Source organism: Triturus cristatus, chromosome 10 (assembly GCF_964204655.1).
Source record: "Triturus cristatus chromosome 10, aTriCri1.1, whole genome shotgun sequence".
Lineage (NCBI taxonomy): Eukaryota > Metazoa > Chordata > Amphibia > Caudata > Salamandridae > Triturus > Triturus cristatus.
Genome location: NC_140593.1, coordinates 494,474,067 through 494,498,710, shown reverse-complemented (window position 1 = coordinate 494,498,710; position 24,644 = coordinate 494,474,067). Strand labels below are relative to the sequence as shown.

General features: G+C 42.2%; 1 protein-coding gene across 5 annotated transcripts in view; it reads left to right on the top strand.

Moving 5' to 3' along the window:
* ZMYND11 (zinc finger MYND-type containing 11) overlaps window positions 1–24,644 on the top strand; it is a 785,443-nt gene that overhangs the window by 202,389 nt on the left and 558,410 nt on the right. For all 5 annotated transcript variants that reach the window (XM_085631939.1, XM_085631940.1, XM_085631942.1 and 2 more), the window contains one exon: window positions 13,438–13,573. In XM_085631939.1, the coding sequence (XP_085488065.1) occupies window positions 13,438–13,573 (136 nt within the window). The remainder of the gene's footprint in view (window positions 1–13,437; window positions 13,574–24,644) is intronic.

The following is a 24,644-nucleotide window of genomic DNA, read 5'->3' as shown; positions in this document are numbered from 1 at the left end:
ATGCGGGGTCTTTTCTGTCCCCCTTCTTGAATACTGGCACTATCACTGAGTGATACCATGCCTCTGGCAAGGAGCTACTAATGACTGTATTAATGTGAAGAGTGAGGACAGGTGCCCATAAGTCCACTAGGGACTTAAGCAAATCCCCCAGGACCCCATTTTCTTACTTCATCCCGACGAATCCCCGGCTTATCTTCCCCATGCATGAGCGGAGTATGAGCTCAGATTCCCGCCATCATATAGTGCTGAAAAATGGATCTCCAAGGCCAGGGCCGGCATCGTGGCTGCCTGGTCCGATACCTGATCCTCTTTGGAAAAAGAATGGTTTACAATCCTCCAGAACATGGTACTGTTCCTCATGGCACTAGCTGTCAAAAGGTTCTCCCACAGTTCTATCTTTAGCTCGAGGTTCCTGTTCTTTAACTCCGCTCTATAGATGGATCTATGCTTTCTCACCTTGCTGCGATCTATGGGTGTTTTTTTTTTAAGCAGCTAAGAGCGCCTTATGTGCCCTCGTGCAGTTCTTTGTCGAACCATCTGCAAGGGGCTGAGATACCAGATGACCCCGGTTTAGTAAGAGCCAAATTAATATGGGAATATGTGTCAAAAGCCCATAAGATACTGTCCTGGGGTCCCCTTCATCCAGACACATCCGAAGCTTACATTGACAAGATAAACCAAGTTGGCTTTAAAAACATTGGGGATAACCTTATCCCACTTTAGTCTCCGTTCCTGATCTTTCATGCTAACAGGGGCTTTAACAAAGGAAATGTGATACAATATGCTTCTTGTCCCAGTGAAAACTTTCAGACAGAGGGTTGTGATCACTAAAGACATTCCAGTCCCCTGAGAAAATATTCAGAGAGCAGTATAGGCCAGCTGAAACGTGTCTATATAGGACCTGGTACCAAGACCTTTAAAAGTCGGGCGCTGTTACCTGAATTCACAACTCCTCAAAAGATTAATCAAGTTCTAATATAAGGCCAGGTTATTCATCATATCCCCCTGTATCATATGTTTCAGGTGAACTTGATCATCTTTCCCACCCCCTTAACCAATCCGGACATACAAGTGACAATTCCTACAGGGGTGAAGATTAAAGTCTCCAAATATCATCAGTGTAGTATCGATACGAGGGCATGGGGTTATAAAAAGCATTAAAAAACCTGCCACGAATCAACATCACATCATCGGACTCCTTCCCATGAATAGCACTGTGTATATTAATACATAGGATTCTAAAAATTTTAACAAATGAGAGGAGGACCCCTAGAATGTGGGAACAATTGATTGCAACCACTTCCATTTTACAAATCAAGCCCAACCTCCATGTTGTTCAAACACCTGTTCCTCTTTGGTCTTCTAGCGCACCCATACATACAATATGTGTTTGTTTTTTTACAGCGCATTCAGGAAAAAATATCGATGCAACTGCTGGCTTAATATATTATAGAACCCATAAGGTATTATTTAATTTTGTTAAACAAATTTGATTGAATATTTTGTTTTTTTCAAATGGACAAATGTAAATCCCAGATCTCTAACCAGGGAATAGTTGCCCTGTATGTCCACGGTCTGAAAATCCCAAATATATGCAGGTTGTCCTGGGGCATATTGTCCACAAATCAATTGTGTAATATAAGAGTAGATCACGATATTGAGGCATAATCAGAACATGTCCCTGCCAAGGCTTGACCCACGTCTATGTTCCCTGGGTGTCCTGAGTGAGGGACTTCTAGATGTATGATTTTTCACTGGGTTCCAATTGAGATTCACTTACTAGATACTAGGAAATGTTTATTATAAGTGAATAACAGCAGCATTTGAGCACAGGGTTGGCTAGCACGGTGAAAAAGTTACCCAATATAGCATCCCAAAAATCTATCTAAATCCAAGATTCTTTTTTGGTGATTTGCTGGTCACATTTGTGGGTCTGAGCTAACCGACACTTGTGGGCTACAATTTTCATCAGAAGTGTGGGAACGCTGGGCGGTAAGCCATTTGCTATCATCTAATGAACTTCTCTATTTTTGGCTTCCTGTTGTAAGTCCTCGTCGGCAGAGATCACTTTTCGAAAAAACTTCCTCAGAATCACCTATCATGGGTAATTGAGAATCCAGAGCAGTACAAATAATTGTGCTTTAATTTCAGATTGTTGGGTACATTTTTTAAAATACATAGCTTTTATTCACCCAACGTTTCTATTCATCAGAGTTTTCAATATAAAGTGATGGACAGGAAAACGGGCAACTATAGACCAGTTTTGGCATGTTGGGCCTCATCAGTGAGGAGAAGCTTGAATCCAGTGGTGCAGTGACCCCCAACTGGGCATATGTGTTGTACTTGGGGTATTTCATCTAAATGAAACCTCAATCATTGGAAAAGCCAATAGGTCTCCCCTTTTAGATACCATTGCCAATATCTCCTTGCTTCCTAACAGAAGGTCTGAGCTATCTTGGTGCCAATGGTTTTTAGCCATGCTGCATGGTATCCCGATGCTGTGCAGCATGGCTAAAGATTTCTTTAAAAAAAAAAAAAAACGGCCTTGTCATTTTGTAGGCATGTGCGCCTACATAATGACGTGGTTGCTTTTGCTTTCTTATTGGGGGTTCTGGATGGTAGTTGACCCGGTGTGGAGAACAGGATATTCAAGTAGTGGCTTTCTTACTTATTCTGGAACATGACTTATAATCCAGTGCACTTTTTGGCCACACCAGGACCTACTAGGCACCCTGGGCACAGTAATTTTAGGTTGCTTTGCATATAGCTCAGTCCTTCTGTCAGAAAGCAAGTATATATTTTTAGGTCTCGCCTGACCCAGCGCATGCGCTGGTCTGGCGAGTCTTATTGAGAGGGCTCCAAAAAGTGCTACCAGGCCAGCCTAGACAGTGCAAGTGCGCGGGCACGCGCGCCGCGCTTTGCCGCGATTACTTTCACTTTTGCGGCCGTACGGCCGCTGTGATGTTTGATCGTGATCGCTTTCACGGCCGCACGGCATAGCCAATAGGTCTCGCTTTTGGGACCTTATAAGTATTTAGTTATGCAACTGTTGCATGGCTAAACACTTATAAGGTCCCAAAGGCGAGACCTATTGGCTATGCCAATGCTTGTTGCTCTTGCCAGTTCTATCCAGGCCTTTCTTTGGCTTCAGAACCACTCCAGTGGTTGATGCGACCATGCATGCGATGCATCTAATACATAAATCACGGCTAGAGGTTAATCGGAACTGTGGAGATGCTCTCATACTTTCCATGTCCATGTGAGGCAAGGATTCCTGGGAGTTTGTCAAATTCACTAGAGTTTTGTTACCAAACATAAGTAGGTTGTTCTTAACATATTTCAGACATTTGTGCGGTATGTCTCGCCATCTAAGTAATGGACACCATTACAGTGTTGAAGGATAGCAAGCCTGGATCTTTTTAAAACCATTTCATTAAATTTCACAGTATGGTACATTGGCATGAACAATTACAACATGAAGTAGAATTGCTAACATTTACATTTAAGAGGTTAGAAAATAAATTGGCAAGAATGTATGAAAGAATACATAAAAACATTACAAAATGTGTGATACATAATATAAACAAAAAAAAATCACAATTCAGATTAATCTGATAAATACCCAATTCAGAAGTTTTGACAGACTACCCAGATGTTAAAGTCTGCTTATCTAGAAGGCGTTAATGAATAAAATAAACTACAAATATATATATATGTATTTCTTTACAACCATATTTTACAGACCAAATGTGTTTTCCTTGCGCTTGCTCAGATCACCCTTTCCAAGGACTCATATAAACGTGTTGTCGTGGTCACTTTCAGAAGCAGTCAAATAGCAGTCACATACAGCTAGTATCCTCCTTTAGGCGCTCACACAATTCATCAAGAAACGTACACTTTCTTATCAATTGCAAATCCACACCACCCTAGCAGCAGTGAGCAGCCTCTTTACTAGAGTGCCTCTCTGTTAATCTAACTGTGGAAAACACCCAACGCCTCCTTTCTTTGAGTAAAATTAGACTGGAGTATGGGATGCACTCTCAAGACTCCTCCATAGTGTCTTGAAGCTTGCATGTTCCAGAGTTGGGAGACCTGTTAGGAGTACATTTATGCTGCGGTTTCATTGAAATTACTGTATATAAATACCCTTGCAGTTGTCCATTTCCACAGTAGTTTAGTGCATGATTGCTATGTTAAATTTACAGGTGTGTTATATCCATGTGAAATGATTTTGATTTTATTTTTGTTTTCAACAATTTAGAATAGAAATCAGAATAATTGTTAATTTCAGATTTTCACCTCAAAATGTGAAGGCTCTACAAAACAATGCAGGGTTCTTAGACCTCTCCTGAGAGGGATAATTTCTTTGCAGATCAGTCTTTTCAACATGATGGTTAAGCCGTTCTGCCTTCTTTGGCGTATATTAAAGAAATTGCCTCAACCAACGAAAGATTGCTTCAGAAGGCTAAACTCTAAGCAGACATGGGCCTGCACTGTGATTGCTGAAAAACTGAAGGTGGGATCTACCAAGTTTACAGTGCATGAGGTTGAGCCTCCGGTTATAACTATCTAGGAAGGTTTCCAAACCATATACTAAAGCTTGTAAACGTTTTGCATTAATGGCAGATTAAATAGTTTATTAAATGGACAGACCTGTTTTATACTCCATTTTCTTGGATCACTAATTAATGCTACAGATATATGTTTTTTCGATTGAAAGGTGAGTTCTGTGACAGCCATGTTCATCCAACCAGGTACCAAGATAGCTAGATAAAGCAACCTGATCAAATTAGAGAAGGGATTAGGTAATAGAATAAACAGGAGAGGGGAAAGGAAATTGACATTATTAATACATGCCTACTATTAAAGGTTTCAGGTGACTTATTTTTATGGTTCACAATAGTCGCATGTCTCTTCTTTTTCCTGATGTTTGAAAGTAACTGTCTCCTAGTAAGATTGAGAAGCCTTGTTGTTTGGTCTTCAGCTTATTATCACTTTTTTCAGTTTAATATAATTATTCTTTTGGCTTTTATGAAAAATCTGGAAATGCGCATAAAGAGCAAGGTTGGATTAAACTGTTGTTGTCTTATACGTATGAATTCCATTATTTTTACATATTTCATACCACCAATCTCTAGCTTTTGGACAATGAACAATCTCTTGTAAATAAACCAGCATCTGTTTGACCACATTGCCAACAAAAGGAGTCAGTTTTTGCATTTAGTTTGAATAATTTCAACATAGACTAGAGAATTATTAAAAACATGTTCTGGTATTGAAAATGAAGATTTAACCTTAGACCAAGTTTACTGTTATCCTTTTCTCATTCTACAAAGTACTTCACAATTGAGTAGAGAGATAATTCAGTGGCAGTGCAGTGCTTTATTTGGATTCTTTTTGTTTGAGATTAATGAAGATCAACATTTAACCAGCGAGGAGTGAGGGCAGTTATCTGTAGAAAATTATTTTAAAAAATACTTTCAGTTTGGATATGATTACTAGAAAATTTCACAATTCTGACCGTGAGGTGAGAAATTGTATTCATAAAACTTTGAAAGGTATTATTTTGCTTATATCATGGCGGTGTATGTTAAGTTGTAACATTTTGACAACACAGTGAAGAGTCAGTCTGACTAACTTTATAATTTTAAGTAACTATGTTTTTACATTCACTCAGCCTGAGAAAAGCACAATGCCTAATGACTGATCATTTAGAATGCATTGTTCAATAGTGAGGCCTCAACATCTTTTGATAACTGCCAGTGAAGAGTTTGGTGGAAAACGTAGCTATTGTGTTCAGATTTTAATTCATGAAAGATTAACTTCTTAAGAGATTCAGGATTTTCAATCATTCTAAGGATTTTTTATTCTTTTCGTATACCCCTATAGGAAGTCCCGCATAGAGGCTCGCTTTTTCTAATGTACTTTGCTCAGACGTGCCATGGGAAGGTCAGGAAAGACATATAGAAATCATAGGTTAGATTGCGTATCTCAATGCCTTATAGTTTAGCCCTTAAGTAAAGGTATAAACTGTTCCACCCATGAGCCATTTCGATAACCATGCTCTGTGTGTTAGTGCCATTTTTGAGACTTTTTTAGTAATTTTGACGAAATAAAAAATTCAGAACATTACTTTGTTTCAGTACTTGGTACTGGCCCTACGCACTCTGTGTAGTATATTAACTGTTGCAAATTCTTTGTAAATCTTTATTCACTGTGTCGCCTCCTACACCTGCTTTTTTCTTTTGTTCAATTGGCCTCCCTTTTATTGATCTTCAGTAAGATATTACATCATCTTACTACCTGGTTTCGTTACATGATCTTCTTTATGCAAGTTGTCCAAATTTAATACACCATTTATTTATTAATGTTATTCAGATTAGTTCTGAAAACTGATCTGTTGATAGCCAGGATGTTTTCTAATACACCTGTTTCAGTATGGTAACATTGTCCAAATACGGTAAGCACAATACACATCTATGATACAGGAAAGAAAACACCTTTTAGAGAAAACTGGTGCTTGATTTCGAATATAGTGAAGTAAATAGACAAAATGTAGTTATTTTTAAGGTGAGCCCCTGAATGCTGAAAAAACAATTATTGAACAGCTAAATCTAAGGGAAATGGCAAGCTCCACATAAAGGATGTTGCAGACCAATAGTAACCTAAGTGCATATACTCATTCTAGAGAAAACTAGAAATGGTGAAATGCAGATAGGAATCCACACATACGTAAAAATGTGATCAATCGGCCTAATAATGCTAAGAAAAATTCCTAGAAACTGACACCCTCTAAAGCAGTTGTTTCAAACCAGTCAATTGCAAGCTACCAGTAGCTCCCAGCTTTGAGTTCATTTTTAAATTAGCACAATGTCTTATTTTCCTTTTAAAGTTAAGGGAAGGCTGTGTTTATTTTACATTATTATCTTCAGGCTGCAAATAGCAGGGCCTGATAATGATCATTGCACAGTCCGATTTATGGCCCAGGGTGAGGCTGGGGCACAGAGGTGAACAATTGAAGCACTTCATTATTTAACTCTTAAATAAAATTCCATGTCAACTCAATATTGGAGCTGTGAACATAATGATGTTTCTGAATACTTTTAAATGGGAGATAATTAAAATGAAAAGTTACGTTAATGATTTAGTCAACTCTTCATTTAAATTTTCTCCCATTTCAAAGAAGTGCAGAAAAGTGTTCCATATTATGAACATTTATGCAGAACATTTTTCTGCACTTCAAATTTCTCCCATTTAAAAATAAGCATTTACAATGCAACGGTCTCGGCATCCGGATCACATACCGTTTGAAGTCCCTCATTAGCCTTCTCCGTGCCGGCGTAGACATTGCTGTATGATGAAATAAAATAAAATAACTCTTCAAAGTTTCCCTAAAGCAGAAAAGACCAGTACGCTTCCTTTAAGAACCCAGAGTACAAAAAAACCTGGGATGACGCGCAGCGGCACCCAACCCAAGGGAAGCAGAACATTCGGCAGGATGAAACCAAATCGAGGGTGGAACTACAAAGTGTAGCCTGCCATCACATGAAAAACTGGCTCGCACTTACACAAGATTGCAAACTCACTAGCGCCACTGAATGTATTTATTAAAAGATAAATTCGTAGAAACTCTAGCGGTATGTTCCCGCATTTGTGCCTACTCTGTAAAATAAATAAAACTCCCCCCACTAGTTCAATGATGGTACATTCCAAAGCACAACATTCGTAAGATTAAAGCGACCACATGAAATAGGATTGAAGGGACAAGTGTTCTCACTGAACGAGATAAACAAGGGTATCTGAAGGGCCCCTGGAGGGACCGTGTTTAGACCGAGGAGCAACGGGGATGACGCCATGAACACCACCGCCTTTCTCCGAGGTCAAGCAGAAATGCCTCGGAGAAACGCAGCGGCATTTTTGGATTCGGGGGCGTGTCTTTCTTTCTCTCCTCTTGCCATTGGCTGGAATGTTTACATTCCAGAGGAGAGAAAGAAAGTAAAAAACACGCCCCCGAATCCGAAAAAGACGGGGCTTCTTTGGAGAGACAAAGCTCTTCTCCAATGGCTGACCAGCATTGTCCTACTGGTGTAGGACGTTCCAATCTTTTGGCCCATTCCAAGCCAGTGAGTTCTAGGCCCAAGTTCTGCATCCACCTGCATCTGAGAGTGTCAAGGGTCCTACCCAAGTCAGAATGTAGCAATATATCTATCTGTGTAATGGCTTTGCTGCTCTGCCCGAGAGGTAAGATGGTACTTAAAAGTGTGGCTGTGCATCAGTCCTGTTATAGCCATGAGACCCCATTTTTCATGTAGCTTCCTTACCATTCCTACAAAAGGGAACGAAAGTTCATATAAATCCCATTTTAGACCAGTGGGTCCTTCATCAGGGGTATGCACTTTGTATAAAATACATGTACTGGTACAAGCAGTAGGGACACTGTAACTAGCCCATGGCATACTGCAGATGCCGCACAGGAACCAGCAACGAAATGCTCACTCTGCACCATGAGCGAGGAGGCCTTGACAAGGAGACAAACATGGGCCGATTCAGTAAAATGCCCAGGGTAGCAGAAATACGTATAGGGAATTCAAAACAGGCATACTCTTGTATCGTATAGCGCACTGGAAGTAATACTGCCTTAGTCTAGCAGCTTGCGGTTTCAGTGCCAGGGGAAAAAAAGGAGCGGCGATGGGTGACATCCCTGTTGCGTGCCCCTTGTGATTTTCTTAGGGACCAAATAGGCTTTGTTGATACATATCTGTGCTACAGGCTCAGTGTACAATAGTTGTATTCAATGCAGCAAACCCTAGCGCATGTCCATCCTACTCAGCACAGTGAATAAATAATCCCACTCCTGGGAATCAAAAAAGCCTTAGAGACATCCAAAAATATGGCAGCAGCATCTAGGTCTGGGTCAATATATTGCGTTATAGTGAAAAGGGTGCGTAAATTATGGGAAGTGGAGCATCCCGCAACAAATTTAGCCTGATCAGACCTCACCAGCCCTGGGAGGAGAAGCGTCCACCGATTAACCACCAATTTTGCGAAAAATTCTGGTGTCACAATTTATAAGCGACAGAGGCTGATAGGAGCCACATTTATATGCTGGTTTATCAGAATTGACAATTTGAGGTGGAATTTGCATTCCCTAACAGCAACTTCATTATACTCTGTGAGCTGAGTGTGCAGGTGAGCCATAGTGTCAGCATACAGAGCCTGCGTGACCATGCACTCCTTTGATTTTATCTCCGTCTCTAACCTATTCAGGTGATCTCGAAAAGACGGCAGCACTTCTTCACTTTTGGCCATGCATCTGCCCCAATAGCGGCCATAAAGGCAGCCCATTCCATGCCCCTGATGGCCGTTGTACCATCACTGATTTTAAAATAGGACTTTGATGAGCTCAGTAGACAGTAATCAAGTGGTTAGAGAACCATAGTTTAGCGCTAGCAAGGATTTTATTTGGTGGTCAGACGGCTGAAAGGTTTTGCCATTTCTAGACCTACTGTTCCTCCGCAAAACCTGCCTCTCGTCTTCAAGGCTCTCCAGGGTGTGCAGTCTGAACCACTGATGTATTTTGCATTTAAAATACTTGCCATTAAAGGTGGCATTTTTAGTGCCTGTCACTTCAGCTAGGAGGACTGGCGAACTTGGACCCTTAATATGTACACAACTCTTTATGAAAAATTCAGAAGAAGGGATTCTGACCAAACATAATCAGTCTTTTCTGCCTAAGGTGGCTTCCAAAATAAAGGGAGCTTGAAATCATATTACCTGTGTTTTCAATCTCCTTCTAATAAAGAGAAACGTTGTATTGTATTAGATGTAAAAGGGCAGTTTCTATATACCTTCAGCGCTCTGAGGGGATATAGAAAATCGGAGCCTTTGTGACTTTTGGTGGTGTTAACCAGGGTCAAAAAGCATCCGATATTACTTAGGAGTCGTTGGAACAGGAGTATTCCTTGTCGACAGCTAATACATCTGATGGACTTCAGAGCAGATCCACTAGAGTGTCAGACTCTTTGGCTAAGGCACAGGGGCCCAGCTTATCTGAGATTTGCAGACCAACAACTCAGCGCACACATTTGTTAAGCACTTTCGAACTGCGTGTGTGAGAATTGAGGGACAATATTTTGGGGGAAACGTGTTAAGGACACTGCTTTACACATTAATTTAAGTTGTATTTATGCACTATTTATATATGGGAAAGCATGATTAGCGGTCTGTTTTAACGTGATTTGATATGGGTGGGTTATTATGAATGGCAACCTTAGCTGTCGTAATCATCAAAAGTAATGACTGGGACAAGGATAGGAGACAAGATTTATAAAGAAATTTACAGGTATGTAACAGGCGAGATATTACGCAGGAAGATATAATGCTCCTGGTGGGGCATTCAGCAGCATATGCTTCTCAACTGAATGTACATACAATGAATGAATAAATAATCTTCTCACTTACACTAAGAGTCTAAGTGTTCATTCCAGGGAATCACTTTATAATATTTTTCCGCATGTTTAAACACCTAAAAGTAAAAACCCCCAAAAAACACCAAAAAAGACACTGGGTCGTTGCGTCTCAAAGAGTGAATTTCTACACGTTTACCTTAGAAATTAACGAAAATGAAATACAAGGGGAAGAAAGCGGAAGGAGGCGAAGTCAACATCACAGTTGTTGTAAAGCTAGAATAGGTCATCTTTTAATCGCAAGTAAACAGACCTGACAGTTAGACAAGATCGCGGGTAGTAGTACCTGGTCCGTTATTCTGCGCGGCGTGACCACGGAGCTACTGTTCCTTCAGCGCCGCTCCGGAGTTCTCATTACTTCCCCTTCCAGCCCCACTGCCAGCTGTTCTGCCCAAACCCATTCACATCCGCCAGTCGCTGTAGTGCGAAAGAGAAGCCCAACCGGCTGCAAAGGGAAACCGGAAACAACACCAACCTACCCCAAACCGAAAATGAGTCAAAACAAAAAATTATTGATTGTTTTTGTCCCACAATCCCCAATGACCTACGAGGACGTTTCAACACGTTGCTTTTGGTAACATCACTGTAATTAAAACGTTGAATATACATGTTAAACAGGCTGAGCATCCACTGCTATATTCATGAACTATTGTAGTCTAATTGTTTTTATAAGATAAAATAATCGATTTGGAGGGCACCACGCTCACTACGCTTTATTTCTGTAGTCTTAGTTATTGTGCGCCTTGCAGGCAGCTTCTTCGGTCTTTTCTCTCATTGATGGCATTAAATCAGCACCATTGAAAGATGGCTCTCCTCATCTTCCACATACTAGATGCGTTCAATGGCCCTCATCATAACGTACTGGCTTTAGCGCTGTTGGGAGTTCCCGTTTGCCTGTAGAACGACCACAGTTTGAACAACAAAAACCGGGATATTCCACAAATATAGTAGAACTACAATTGTGCATACGATATGGTGAACAGAACGACTTAATTATACAACAGCTTCATTAACGTTGTAGAATAAAAATATCATACAATTATTAAAGCTTCCCGGATTCGGGGCGTGTTTTTCTTTCTCTCCTCTTGCCATTGGCTGGAATGTTTACATTCCAGAGGAGAGAAAGAAAGTAAAAAACACGCCCCCGAATCCGAAAAAGACGGGGCTTCTTTATAGAGACAAAGCTCTTCTCCAATGGCTGACCAGCATTTAAGAGGCCAGCCAATGGAGAAGTGGGGAGAAGAGGGGTGGGTTCAAGCCCCTCTTCTGAAAACATTAAATCTCGGAGCGAGACTGCGCAAGCGCAGCCTTCACAGCCGAGACCTAAAAATGACTATGTTTGTGTTATTCTTGTAAAGGTGTCACATATGGCAAAAGATATGTCCTGTGCTGCAAGTACATACATCACAGACTTTGTCACCCATACAAATCTATCCCATCCATACGCACACATGTTCATACATCCCCAAAGACTACACTTTCACTGACATACTTGGCAGCCCTGTCATAGTTTCCTTAGTCAAAACATTTTGTTCACACCATAGTATCTGGCTCTATGGACATTAGGCTTAAAGTCGATTAAGCTGGGTGTGGGAGGTGTCTGGTAACAATGCTCAAGTTGTTTAGACGTCAGTAGCTCACTATGATTTTCACTGATCAGAAGGAGCTCTCACTACAGAAAAGGTTGGAGGACCCCTGCTCTAAAGTGGGTGACTGAAGAGAGAGACTCAGTTCGCTGAAGCATGAGTGCATTCATCAACAGACAAAAGATGGCAGGTTTCTTTTCGAGATTGTTTAGAGCAGTGCATGCTTGCATGCTACATTTTATGTTGTGTCTTCTGAATTGGAGCTAGAATATTTTCTGCCGAAATCAGTTGATCATGCAGCAGATGTTTTTTTTAGATTACTATTAGTGGCAAGTCCATAGTTGTGTGGCCCTTTCAAATTTGTTTAGGTAAGAGAGAGCTAAGCATTGAGCAGATGTGGGCCCCGAATTGAGAATCACTTGATGACCTTGCCTACACCTATTTGTGTACAAGAATGAAAACACTGAGCCAAGCCACACATTATCAAACTAATACATTCTTGTGATTATCAGACTTTGCGGAAATCTCACCAAGCAACACCTAATCAACACTCACTGGTAACAACAGCCATCATATTGGTTTACTCTATTTGCAGTTCCCATTATGGTGGTTTCCCAAACAAAACTTTAACAAACATTCCAAGACTTCAAAATACCACATGATCACCTCTTATATCAACTTCACTGGTTGTGCATTAAGTTGAAGGTCCAGTTCAAGACCATCTATGATTAACAGAACAAATTAGGGAGCATGGTGTGGGTCACAATACTTTAAAGAAATGTGACCTAACTAGACCAAGGCGGTGGGCCAGTAGTCTCAACAGTTTCTAAAATGAAGTAAGCTGGTGGCTTTCAATGTTTGAACACTACTATTTTAAGCAGTCTACCAAATACATGGAAATATCGAATAAGCACTCAGTAAGCTAGATAGTTGTACAAGCTTTCCTCACGGAATACGGGTGAGAGAATGATATCAACACCTACCTATATTACTCATACTACAGCTAGTCACATAACTTGTTCTCAGGAAGCAACCCATATGTAATGAAAATATTAATACGAAATATGACTAGTATGTCATGAGAATTTTGACCAGTTTAAGCCAACCATTTTGTTTGTTATTCTGGGTTTGTGTGTCTGAGTTGTTACCGTTATGAACCACATTTAAGAGTGTGCAACATGAAGATACCATATGGCATTGCATTACTAGCATTTCTTTTGGCGTAATTCAGACAAAAATGACTATTTTTCATCATTGAAATACATGAATCTCTTTTGATCCGAAACAAACTAGAAATATGAATTCATTTTCCTTCACCAGATATATTGCAGCATTTTCTATGTTAATCACTTCATTTACACTTTTAATTTGATTTTGTTCTGCAGCTAAGGAAAAAAAAAGAGCCATGGCTCGTTTGACAAAAAGACGATTGGCAGATACCAAAATTATCCAGTACCTGTGGACAGCTATTGAAGTGATCCGTAACCAGAAACAAATTGCAAATATCGATCGCATTACGAAGTAAGTCGTATTCTAGCTTTTGAACCAAAATATGTTGTTTCTTTAATCATACACACCCACTCACACTCGCTCTTACTTTAACTGGGTCTAAAATATGGATTCTAGGAACTCCTGGTTGTTTATAAATGTATTCTATGCCTAGAACATCTTGGAAAAACTCTTGGTCTTGTTTTATTTTAAGTTCCATCAATTAGTAATTTGAAAACATGCTCGTTATTTTAGTATGGCAGCGTATGCCTACAGCAAGTAGATGGATCCTTTTATTTTAGCCTAGATTGTGAATAGTGTTCTGGTTTTTTTCTCCGTTCTGATAAACCTTGCTGCTCTGGTCCTTTCTGGGTCTAGTAATTGGTTAATTGCCCTGACTCCGACTATTCTTCTCGCTTCATTGACCCGTTCTTATTCTACTCCCACTGCTGTTTACTCTGTTCAGTATGCAGGAACATTGTCGCCTTGTCGATAGACTGGCAAGTTTTCTAATGTGCGAATACTAATTAGAACAGTGACGCATGTGCATTCTCCTAGGTACCCCGAGCACCGTCAATATATTTTTTGGGCATGGACGGAAAACCCAAAAATGAATCGTGGGGCACTGTGTCCTAACCAATATCCTATATGTATCATATGGTACAGACTATTGTGTTTACTTCACATGGCCTAAGATCTCAGAAACACATAATAAAATTGCCTTTTTTATTGATTTACACCAGTGACATCCAACAGTGTTGCTAGTGTAAATGAGCTATACAAATTCCTTTCGCTTCTCCCTCGGTCTCCAAGAGGTATTCGCAGGTAAGGATCACAGCACCACGAAAGACACTCAAAGTAATGTTTATTCTCTTCAAATTTGAACAAGGCGTCACACTCGAAAAAAGACGGTCTACGCGTTTCGGCACTTGGCCTTCGACTGGACCATAGAGTCACAAAGCCCAGAGTGTCTATTTAAAGTGCCAGTGCGAGTACTTTTTAAGTAAACAGTGAGGACATACTGGACATTTAGATGCAACAATAATTGTTTTAAAGTGAAGGTAGATTTACATTAGAATACGCTTCAAATTAATCCATATTTTTAGAAACGAAACATGAAATTTCAAATTGCAATTATAGTGCAGAATTGGTGCAAAATTAGAGTCATGGTAAAGTACCAATGTTTTACTTGGGAGGAATGGAGGGCATGATGGTTTTTATATACCTCCCAAATAATTGTTGTCACTTCCCCTGTATTTAGCTCAGCATGAATCAAAGTACACAGATTAAAGATGCAAACAAAAAAATCTCAGATTAAAAATGCAAACAAAATCTATGAGTGCATAATATTCCTTCAATTAATCCGTGCTATAATATGTGCAGTTTCTTCTATTATTCAACAATTAATGAATTTGCGCACATATCATTCCATCTCCACATATTGATCGAGAAGCGGAGCTCTCATTTATCTATATATTAAATCAATCAATTTGATGAGCATGACTGTGATCAACAGAAATGAGAGTAATACATTAATTCATAGGTGAATTAGAGAAGAGTTCCGGTTCTTACAATATGTCCGATTCTATTGTGTCATAGTAAAGTACATGATGTGTTTCGCTGATATAGGGTAAGAGTGACACAAATGATTTTAGTAAAGGGGATTTCTTTTCTAGCAACCTTCCTCCTTTGTGTGTACAAAAATTGCAAATAGATGTGATTAATAAAATCTGTCACAGAGGGTGATTGTAGGAATAGCAGTAATATACAATAAGTCCATAAAGAATTCAGGATCAAACGGTGCCAAGATTAATTCAAGGTGAGTTGTGATGTTTAAACCCTGCATATATCGTCATCCTCTTTCATCCATTGTCACTTTCTTTTGGGGTTTTGTTATTATAGATGAACATGTAATTCGGCGTCCAAATTATGACCCCATGGATTTTCTGTACCTATCGATAAAATCATTTTAGACTCTGCTCTTCTTAATTCAAGAACTCTATTGCCACCCCTCTCTTTTTGTTTGACGATTTTAATGCCAGAGTATTTTAGTTGTTTACAATCGCAGGAGTGGAGTTCGGAGAAGTGTTTTGCCATTGGATACGTGAAGTCTGTGTTTCTAATGGCACGTAGATGTTGTAGAATGCGAAGTTTGAGTTTATTGATGGTACTCCCTACGTACAATTTTCTACAAGGGCATTCCAAAATATAGATGACGAATTTCGATTCGCAGGTGATGTGATCCTTAATTTTTTCATCATGGCCATTTTGCAATTGATATGTTATGTTTTTGCCGTGCTCACACGCTTTGCACTTCGAGAACTTCCAGAATCCTGGAGTGTTTAACCAGGATGGGATTATTTCTGGTTTGAGTTCGAAGTGACTATGTGTCAACAAATCGCCCAAAGATGCAGTTTTTCTGTAAGTGATCCTAGGTCTTGAGAATAGAACTTTATGGACGGTTTCATCTAACAACAATATTTCCCAAGGTTTCCGTATGATTCTTTGGAGGTCATTACTTTGGTTATTGAAGTCGACGATCAGCCTTGTTGTAGTCTCGGCTTCTTTGTTATTTGATCTGTGGCTCTCTGAGTTGGTTTGTAGAAGGTCCGGTCTTTTCTTGGAACTGACTCTATTTACAGTAGTGGTGATTACCTCCAAGGGATATCCTCGTTGTAAGAAGCGTTCACTCATTTCTTGTAGTTGTAAATTGAAATCAGGGAGTTCAGAACAATTTCTTCTTGCTCGCAGCATTTCCCCATAGGGGATGCTCCATTTTAGATTTTGTGGATGCCCACGGTTTTCCTGTAGTATACTATTACTGGCAGTAGGTTTTCTGTTAATTCTGGTGCAGATTCTTCCATTTGTAATGAAGACTTCGACATCCAGAAATATGATGTTTGTGGCACTTGTGGTGGAGGTAAAAATTAAGTTGTACTTGTTGATGTTGAGTGAGTCAAGGAAGTTCATAAGGCCATCATTATACCCTTCCCAAATAATGAAAAGGTCGTCGATATACCTGGACCAAGATCTTATGTTGCTTGATTTTTCTTCTTTCAAGACCTCTGTCTCCCATACGGCCATGAATAGATATATAGATATAGATAGTTAGATATAGATATATATTTTTTTAAAGATATCTTCATTTGTCATAGCAGCTTTTATTCAAATAGTATTTGCCACTTTTAGTCAAGCATACGTGGTGTTGCCATTGGCTTTAACCAAAATCTCTAGCTACGTCTATGCTCCCAATACTTGTTGCCTAATTATGTAATGGTGGCTGAGCGGTTACTCTAGAGCACGTCCTCGGAGCTTGTACGACAGCTGGCTATATAGTGACCATTCCTATTGATTGTACCATGACACACCAGGAAGGCCTCAGTAGGATAGTGTGCTGCTCATATTATAGTTGCTCCTCCATCGTCCCATAGCAAACCCATTTGAGCATACACAGTGACAGATTGTTTACAGTATTTTCCTATGGGTAGTTAGCTCTATGATACTACTGGATGGACTCATCGGATCATATGTAGTGGCTGCTTGCATAATGCCTCCTCCTAAAAGTTACTTTTCTGTAGTTGCTGTCTTGTGGATGAATCAGGTGTGCACCACCAAGGGTAGCATCCCTTTACCTCTGGGCACTTTCTGATTTCATTGTGGTTTTAAACTGTATGATGCAAACCAATCCACATATATCCACATGGAATACATACAAGTATCCACAACTGCAGTGGTTCCCAATCTGTACGCTGTGGCTCCCTGGTGTGCAATCAAAACTAACTAGGGGAGCCGCGCTCCAAGCACTTTAATGCATTTAATGTTGAAGAATTTGTTGGCTTCAGTTAAACTAATTAGACTTACCCGCATGATGTAGATAATTTGTAAGTGACATGCCGAAATCTGGAAACATGGTGCTTAATTGATGACATGTCGAGGGAGATGACCTCCATATTTCACTGGATCCCCACATTGCAGCACTCCCAAAGGAAGCAGAAGACTTTGTTATACTCGTTGATAGTTTCGTGTTTTCCCAATGGTATTTTATTCTAATACAAGTTATCAATAAAGTAAAGTTGTTTTGTCTCTCAAACACACTAAGGGATATTAAATATTGATGTGTACTTTACCGATTGGTACTTCCAGTACACGTTTGTTCTGGTGCACACACATTTCCAGACAGGCCTGCTCTCTTCATGAGCACAGGGAAGTAAAACACCATATACAGTGTAATACCAACATTTCAAAGCAAGAAAGAGTGTGTTTAGAGGAATTTATTTGGCTTGCGTTGAATTGGAGTAAATTTTAGGAAAAAGACAGCTAAAATAAAGCTGTATTTGGTTTAAAAAATCATTAGTCGCCCTGCTGAGACAGGTGTGTTGGAAAGTATGACATGGGTAGAAATGTAAGTCATTGCAAATATTCTCCAAGTGCACAAACACTTTGGCAATGGGACCTACATGCATAGGGGTGCTATCTAGTTTTGTAAGTGGGATAAAAAAAACTTGGGAGATTTCTCTAAAAAAGGCATGGACAAAAGTGTAACTAGGAATATTTTATTAGAGTTGCCTCCTTACTAATACGTAACTCGCTGTGTTTATAAAACCTTCATCCGCTTCATCCCAGTTATTTTAAGGGTGAAAAATGGAAGTACTCTCGAGGCCGGGCATACATCCCCCACCCTCTAAAAAAAAAAAGCCAATAGGTCAAGGGAGCCGCGGGTCAAAAAAGCTTGGGAACCACTGCGCAATGGTGTCCATATGTATGATTTCATTTGCACAGCACGTCTGTTACCACTAGGAAAGTTAGAATTCATAAATGGGATCTTTTTCTTTTTAGGGCCTTTTGGGCTGCATGGAAGGGTACAGTCTCCTTGATTGTCACTAAACTCTAGCCATTCATTCGTACAAAAGTATTTTTTTTTTAAAGTGACTGGCCCTCGCAAAAAAATTGTATATTCATGAAAAAGGACCACTGGCGTTACAGTGCCAATTAAGACCGGAAGGAGGGAAATTAAATTAAAAAAAAGCCAATTAGAGGAGGCAAGAGAAAAGCCGCTCGAGAGAGAGAGCTGTATGGATGGTGGGGAGAAGTGTGGCAGGGTAGGAGGAGCAATACAAGAGAGTGTGTAACACAGAGTCTAGCGGCGAGAGAATGAGCGGCCCATGGGGGATAGAGCAGCACGGGGGCTGTTGGGAGCGTGACTGGGAGAGAGCTTGAAAATACATACACTATTATGGAGTGCTTAACCAAAACGAAAAAAGTGAGAAGTGGGAGGATACAAGTCAGCCGGTCAAAAGAATGGTAAAGAGGCGGTGCGCTAGGGGAAGAGGAGACAAAAGAAGACAAGTCTACTAATAAGAAAATGAGTGACAATAAAGCCAACCAATGGTAAGCAACGGGTGGGCAGTAAGCAAACTGTTCTTAGTAAGCCCACAATAGGTCTTCCGCAACCAGACAGCTTGCGCTGTCTGGAAAGCAAGACACAAAAATGCTAGTTTTAGATATACCTTACAATGGAATGGACATTTTAATGAAACATTTTGTTAATTGTGTTTCTGCAGGTTTAAAAAAAGATGTTTTTCTAAAATACTTTAAAGAATGTTTTTAGTCCAATCCCTGATTCTACCGTTACATCAACATAACTGAAATTACTCCAAAAAATATTTACCAGTCAATAGATATAAATATATATGTGTATGTGTGTAAATATCTGTGTCATACATATATAATCACAAAAAATGCATTTCATATGGAAATGCTGACCTAACTGTTGCTACCCTGTGGCGACTGCCACAGGATAATGTGTGTGTGTGTGTGTGTGTGTGTGTGTGTGTGTGTGTGTGTGTGTGTGTGTGTGTGTGTGTGTGTGTGTGTGTGTGTGTGTGTGTGTGTGTGTGTGTGTGTGTGTGTGTGTGTGTGTGTGTGTGTGTGTGTGTGTGTGTGTGTGTGTGTGTATGTGTGTATGTTCGAGGCATATGAGCTGCAGATTATACACTGTGCATAGATCGCCATCTGGTGTTGGGCCCGGATGTTTGCAGTTTGTTTTACCTCTTGGAAAGTCTTTGGGAGTCACGAGGTCGGTGACTCCTCCTCTGGTTAGTATTGCGCATGGGCTTCGGCTCCATCCTCAGATTGTTTCTTTCCGCCATCGGGCTCGGATGTAAAACTTTGCGTTCCGGTTCCGAACTTCCCAGTTCACCGATCGAAGCACAAATCCTCGCTCATCGAGCTTCTTCAAAGACATAAATCATCTTCTTCATCTTCTCTTCGGCACTTCTTCGATTCCGGTGGTCGACGGCGGCCTTCGGGCCTATTCCGGCTCCGATCTCGGCTGATGGAAAGAACTCCCTTCAAGAAGTGCCCTCGATGTGGGTCCAAGTTTCCCCACACCGATCTCCATGAGGTGTGCAACCTCTGCCTCTCCCCAGAACACGAGGCCCGAGACTGTCCCGCCTGCAAGTCTTTTCGCTCAAAAAAGACCATTCGGGATCGACGGGCTAGACGCAACATGGCGCACTCCTCGACCTCCGCTCCAGTCGACATCTTCGGGGACGACGTCGAAGCTCCGGGACAGCAGGACATCGAACAGGAGGACGACGACCTCGTCAGCGCTTCCGAGGCCGACGACTCAGATGTGGAGGACATCACCCCGGCGCAGCGGGTTGTGATTACAATTCCCCCTCCCACGCCGATCCCGAAAAAGGCTTCGGTCACACCTTCGCCTCCGTGCCTAGGCAAGACCAAGGACACTGCTTCTCACACCCCACCTTCGGGCCCAGTAAAGAAGCCTTCTAAGCCTTCCGGCAGCTCGGGCCCGAGCCAGCCGGCGCCGACAAACACTCTTCAGCACCGAAGAAAAAATCGGCCTCCACACCGAACCCGGCACCGAACTCTTCGGTGCCGAAACCTGCTCCGGCGCCGACCAAACATCACAAGACCCTCGGCACCGACACTCCCGTGCCGAGACCCCCTTCGGCACCGACCAAAAAACCGGAGGTTCCCAGGAAGCACGGCTTCGACAAACCTAACGTCGGCCCCGAAACCTTCGGCGCCACCGAACAACCAGTGTCACAGGAGCTCTTTACACCGGATCCTTTGTAGAAAACCCTCACCAAGGATCCAAAGACCGGACACTTGACATTGTCTTTAAAAAAAGAGACACTTGGACAAGCCGGCTCCGACTCCACCTCCAAAGAGAAAGGACATTGCTACCTCTCCTTTCAGGGTGCCTTCCCCACCTCCTTTGCCTCCTCCACCCTCTCCACCTCCACCCCCTCCACCTCATCGTTCCCCCACCTTGTCTCCTGTCCCAGACGATTTGGGGGACCCTTACTATGATCCAGCAGATGTGCCACAAGATCCCACCCCTACTGGATCCCCAGACCCATGGGATGATTATAACAATCCGGACATCCCAGATGTCCCACAGGATGACCTTTATCCATCTAGGCCATCCCCTCCTGAAGATTCCTTGGGTTTTCACCACTTGTTACAGCGGGCGGCACACTACCACGGGGTGGAGTTACATACCGACCCAGTGGAGGAGGACTTCCTCCTAGACACCTTTGATGATACACATAGGTCCACTGCCATTCTACCTATGTTAAAGGGCGTATTTAAACATGCCCCTGAGGTTTTTAAAGACCCAGTCAGGGCCAGGGTCCTAAACCCTCGAATAGAAAAGAAGTACAAAGCCGCCCCTACAGACCCTTCTTACATTAAGGGCCCTGCACCATTAGATTCCCTAGTGGTATCTACAGCCAGGAAGCGCTCAAATTCTCAGGCGTCAGGCGAGGCGCCCCCACCTGACAAAGAGTCCAAGCTCCTAGATGCGTCAGGGAAGCGCACTGCGTCACAAGCGGCCAATATATGGCGTATTGCCAATACGCAAGCACTGTTGGCCCGATACGACAGGGCGCACTATGATGAGCTAGAGACCATCATGCACCATCTCCCTGAAAAGTACTAGACTAGGGCTAATGAACTTATTCAAGAGGGAAAAACAATAACCAATACCTCGATAGGATGTGCCCTAGATGCGGCAGATACAGCCTCAAGTGCCATAAACACCAGTGTCGTTCTCCATCGCCATGCCTGGCTCAGGGTTTCAGGGTTTAAACCAGAGGTTCAAGCCTCTACTAAATCACCCATTCGACCAAGATCATCTATTTGGTCCTAAAGTAGATGAAGCCCTGGAAAAAATGAAAAAAGATACAGACACGGCGAAATCTATGGGAGCCCTACAAACACAGACTCCCAGGCGCTCCTTTCGCCGTTCTTCCTTTCGGGGCACGGGCAGAGGCTACTCATCGGACAGTGCATCCACGTCCTATAAATCCCCTCCTCAGTCTACCTTTACAAAGGGTTATCAAAGAGGCGGATACAGAGGCAATAATATTAAGGGCAGAGGCAAAACAAATACCGCCCGCTCTGCCACACCTCCTGCCCAATGACTTTCCCCCGCTCCCTCCAGACCATTCCACTCCGGTCGGAGGCAGACTACGACATTTCCTTCACGTCTGGGAGACAATCACCTCAGACAGATGGGTGACACAAATCATTCAGTCAGGGTATTGCCTCGAACTAACATCTACACCCCCCAACATTCCACCCAGGCTCCGCCCTATGTCGCAAGAACATACTGCGCTACTGACACAAGAGGTGATCTCCCTCCTGCAAAAAGGAGCAATAGAGCAGGTCCCCATAAATCAACAAAATTTAGGGGTCTACTCCCTGTACTTTCTAATTCCAAAGACAGACGAGACCCTTCGACCTATCTTAGATCTCAGACCTCTAAACACTTACATTCATTCGGACCATTTTCACATGGTAACCCTCCAACAGGTTCTTCCACTTCTCTCCCAGAACGACTTTCTCACCACTCTGGACTTGAAAGACGCATACTTTCACATCCCAGTACACCAATCTCACAGAAAGTACCTCAGGTTTGTGGTAGACGGACAACACTACCAGTTCAAGGTGCTCCCGTTCGGGATAACAACAGCACCAAGGGTGTTCACCAAGTGCCTGGGAGTAGTGGCTGCACACCTCAGAACACAGCACATTCACGTCTTCCCCTATCTGGACGATTGGCTGATAAAAGCCACGTCCTACCAACAGTGTGTGCGACATACCGCCGCTACAGTCCAACTACTGCACCAGCTAGGCTTCACGGTGAACCATCAAAAATCCCACCTGGTACCATCACACACATAAAATATCTCGGTGCCGCCATAGACACCTCAAAGGCCATAGCCTATCCCAACCCTGCCAAGATTGCAAAAATACAGGCGCTGCGTCAAAAATTCCTATCCCAACACTCTCTCCCAGCAAGAGTGTTTATGCAGCTCATAGGGATGATGGCATCTTGCATCTTTATAGTGCCACATGCAAGACTCCAAATGCGCCCACTCCAAGAGTGTTTGGCGCGCCAGTGGAACCAGGCCCAGGGGCAACTGACAGATCTGGTGTTGGTAGACGGTCGCACCCATCGCTCTCTGCAGTGGTGGAACACCACAAACCTTTCCAGAGGTCGACCGTTCCTGGACCCGGTCCCACAAATAATCCTAACAACAGATGCATCGCTCTCCAGCTGGGGAGCTCATCTGTTACATCTCACAGCACAGGGCACATGGACGCCGCAACAGAAGTTACTCCACATAAACCATCTGGAGTTACTGGTGATCTTCCTCGCCCTAAAATCCTTCCAGGCGCAGATTTCAGGCAAGCAGTCCTCATTTGCACAGACAACATGACTGCCATGTACTACATTCAAAAACAGGGGGGCACACACTCTCCACAGCTCTCTGTTAGCACAGAGCATATGGAGATGGGCAATTCCACAAAAGATTTTTCTCCTAGCCAAACACGTCCCAGGAGTCCAAAACACCGTGTCAGATCTGCTGAGCAGACAGACACAGCAGATCCACGAGTGGGCACTTTACCCACCCACAGGTTCTTCACCCGTTCTTTCAGAAGTGGGGGCATCCACACATAGACCTATTCGCCACCCACGAAAACAAAAAATGCCCAAGCTTCGCCGCCAGATATCCAGACCCATTGTCCAAAGGCAATGCGATATGGATGAACTGGTCAAACAAATTTGCATACGCTTTTCCACCTCTCCCACTAATTCCATTAGTGGTGCAAAGCTACAGCAGCATTCCCTGACTCTGATCCTAGTAGCTCCAACATGGGCCAGACAACCGTGGTACACCACACTGCTGGAACTCTCAATAGTACCACACCAAAAGCTACACCTCTCACCATCCCTACTAACCCAGAACCATGGAGAGATCAGGCACCCGGACCCAGCTCAACTCAACCTTGCGATCTGGCTCCTGAGGTCCTAGAATTTGGATACCTTAACCTTCCCCCTGATTGCATGAACATTATCAGGGAAGCTAGACGCCCTACTACTAGGGCGTGCTATGCAGCAAAGTGGAAAAGATTTGTTGTTTACTGCCACAACAACACAATAAATCCCTTAAATGTATCCATACAACACATTATATGTTATTTACTCCATTTACAAAGGTGTAACCTAGCATATACCTCCATTCGGTTACACCTTGCTGTAATTGCTGCCTATTTACAAAACAGGCAGCACCTCTCACTTTTCAAAGTGCCTGCCATCAAAGCCTTTATGGAAGGCCTCAAAAGAGTAATTCCACCCAGAGTGCCACCCTCACCTGTTTGGAATTTGAATATAGTCCTCACACGGTTAATGGGACCCCCTTTCGAACCATTACATAAGTGCGAGCTGCAATTCCTCACATGGAAAACAGCTTTTCTAGTGGCCATCACTTGCCTCAGAAGAGTTAGTGAAATACAAGCACTCACTATACAGGAACCTTTTCTTCAGATGCATCACAACAAGGTTGTACTGCGCACCAATCCCAAGTTTCTACCCAAAGGCATTTCTCCATTCCATCTAAACCAGTCGGTAGAATTACCAGTCTTTTTCATGCAACCCCAAACAGTTGCGGAAAGAGCCTTACACACACTGGATGTTAAAAGGGCTTTACTTTACTACATCCAGAGAACACAATCTTTCAGGAAAACCAAACAGCTATTTGTTTCCTTCTCCCCACCACACAAAGGC